The sequence below is a fragment of the Sinocyclocheilus rhinocerous genome, unplaced genomic scaffold, assembly GCF_001515625.1.
Source record: "Sinocyclocheilus rhinocerous isolate Xijiao unplaced genomic scaffold, SAMN03320098_v1.1 scaffold5941, whole genome shotgun sequence".
Classification (NCBI taxonomy): domain Eukaryota; kingdom Metazoa; phylum Chordata; class Actinopteri; order Cypriniformes; family Cyprinidae; genus Sinocyclocheilus; species Sinocyclocheilus rhinocerous.
The window spans coordinates 189,322-191,821 of NW_015627187.1; the positions used below are offsets into that span (position 1 = coordinate 189,322).

General features: G+C 31.0%; 1 protein-coding gene across 1 annotated transcript in view; it reads left to right on the forward strand.

Annotated features, from left to right (window-relative positions):
* Nucleotides 1-2,500, forward strand: part of LOC107720869 (adhesion G protein-coupled receptor A3-like) — a gene marked incomplete at its 5' end in the record, with an annotated part of 91,183 nt that overhangs the window by 31,578 nt on the left and 57,105 nt on the right. The window contains 2 exons of the mRNA XM_016528702.1: nt 32-193; nt 1,544-1,750. Of these exons, the coding sequence (XP_016384188.1) occupies nt 32-193; nt 1,544-1,750 (369 nt within the window). The remainder of the gene's footprint in view (nt 1-31; nt 194-1,543; nt 1,751-2,500) is intronic.

Sequence of the window (2,500 nt, forward strand, 5' to 3'; positions counted from 1 at the left end):
CGTGCGAGTGTGTGTGTGTGTGTGTGTGTAGTTAGCCGATCACGTGTTGGACGTGGCCAGTAACATGATGGCGGTGGAGGAACATGTTCTCTGGATGGCTCAGAACGAGGCTCGAGCGTGTTCACGGATCGTCCAGTGTGTGGAGCGGATCGCAGACCTCTCGCTCAGCACAAACACCACCGGCATCTCAAAGGTGACGCTCCAACAGCATCTTATGACACATTTCATTAGGGAGGACAATTTTTCTGAACAACTTTAAAACTCTTTTTTTTCTTTCTAAATTATAATTGAAAATGGAGCTTATTTTATTTTTTTATTTTTATTAATTAATGAATTTATTAATTTATTTTATTTAATTTTATTAGTTAATGAATTTATTTTATTTCATTTTATTTTAAACATTTTGAAGCAGCTTAACAGAAAATGTGAGATATAAAAAATTATTATAACCTGCATACAGAATCCTTATGTAATTTACTAATTTGAGAAAGAAAGAAAATTCTCAAAAGATGTTTACCAAATTTTGCTATAAGTTTGATTGCATCATATAATAATTGCTGTTAATAGTGTTCATCGTCTGTTCGATTACGTCTTTAATTGATTTTTCCGTACATTTCTGCCATATGTACATTGACTGACAGTCACCACTGATGAGCTAACGATTAGTATCGTGAAAATAAATACAAATACACTTGAATTGAATTGAATTGAATTGAATTGAATTGAATTGAATTGAATTGAATTGAATTGAATTGAATTGAATGTTTAAAAAGAGGTGAAAACAACACTGTACATGGAATGCAAAAAATGCAAAAAATAAGTAAATAAATAAATACATTTGTACATTGCAATGTTATTTTATTATCATTGAGAGGCTATACTAGTTTTAGTAAAATTTTGAATCGATTTTCTATTTTAATTTTAATTTAGTTCATGTGTTAGTAATTTTGTTGTGTTTTTATGTCTATATAGTTTTTAATTATTCAGTTTTAGTTATTTTAGTAGAGTAAGTTGAACCAAATTAAAATGAGAAATGTTGCCTTAGCATCCAACTGAAACAGGTTTTTTATATTTTATTTCCATTGTTAGCGTTTATTTTATCTCAAGTAACTTTTTTATGGTTTTAATATTAGTTTTAGTTAGCTATAATTACCCTGCTAAACTGGCATGACTTTCTCTTGAGATGTTGCTCGTTAAACACTGATGTTAAGGGTTGTGCCGCTGATTTATTCCCTGATGTATTGAGATTTGTGGGAATCTGTGGACTAATACATGCTGTCTGTATCTCAGGTGGGATTTTTGCATCTAAATGTGTAAATATTGATGTAATGACAGACGCATTTGCCTTGGAGCTGTTATTCTGATAATGTAGGTTACAGCCTGGCATCGTTAATGGAGTCTTTGTTTAGTCTTTTTATATTTTCATAATCAGTGCTTGACTCACTCAGCAGAACCTGGAACAATGAGTGCTGTTTATTTTCCAGCGAGTAATTGGTGTGAGGAAAGTGGGTCACGTGTCGTCCTGTGTGTGTGTTTGTGGCAGGTTTCGGCTAACATCGCTCTCGAGGCGCTGGCGCTCCGGCCTGACTCTCTCATGGGTTTATTGTGTACGGTGATGCAGCGGGCTCCTCTGCTGCCCCCGGTGGCCAATGGAGGTCACAGCGGCGCCGCATCCGAGCACAACACCCTCCTCAACTTCACATGCCACACGGTTAACATCTCCGGGTCACCCATGGGTCAGCTCAACCAGGTGAGGGTCGCCACAAACCGTCCGATGTGTCCAAAAACCATTCCACCACATATTCTCCGCTTTTTACTTGGATTAAAAGAATTAATGTTTTATGCATTTACTGTCTTTCTTTTAAATCGTCTAATTATGTTCCTAAATGCATTAATGAGTATAATGTGTTATTTAAATGTTGTAATTTTACCATTTTACAATTATGTATTTTTAGGTGAAACATTCATTTTTTATGTTTTATAATTGTTATAAAATAAAATTTATTATTTTTATATATTTTGATATTTTATAGTCTGTCTTTTTTATATTTTATTTAAATCATGCACTTTTTTTTTCATTTTAGAATTATAAATGTTTGGAATTGTAAATGTTAATTTAAAATAAATAATGAAATATTGTCGTTTTTTAGAATGTTAAAATATTTTACAATGTATATATATTTTTATAAACAAATTTTTTTTTTTTACATTTTTAAAAGTTTTCCATTTGAAAATTATAAATGTTATAAATTTTAAATATTCATTATTAAATATTTCATTATTTAAAAATATATATGTAATTGTAAAATATTTTATAGTTTTTAATATGTTTTTTATATTCTATAATTTTTTAACATTTTATTCAAATGTCAGAAGCAGGTGGAATTTATAACAGAGGGGACGGGACATACTTTGGACAAAACTGTTTTCCCACATGAGAAAGACTGTACATTTATATTTATGTTCTATATATTCTATTTATTGTTTTTATAATTGCATA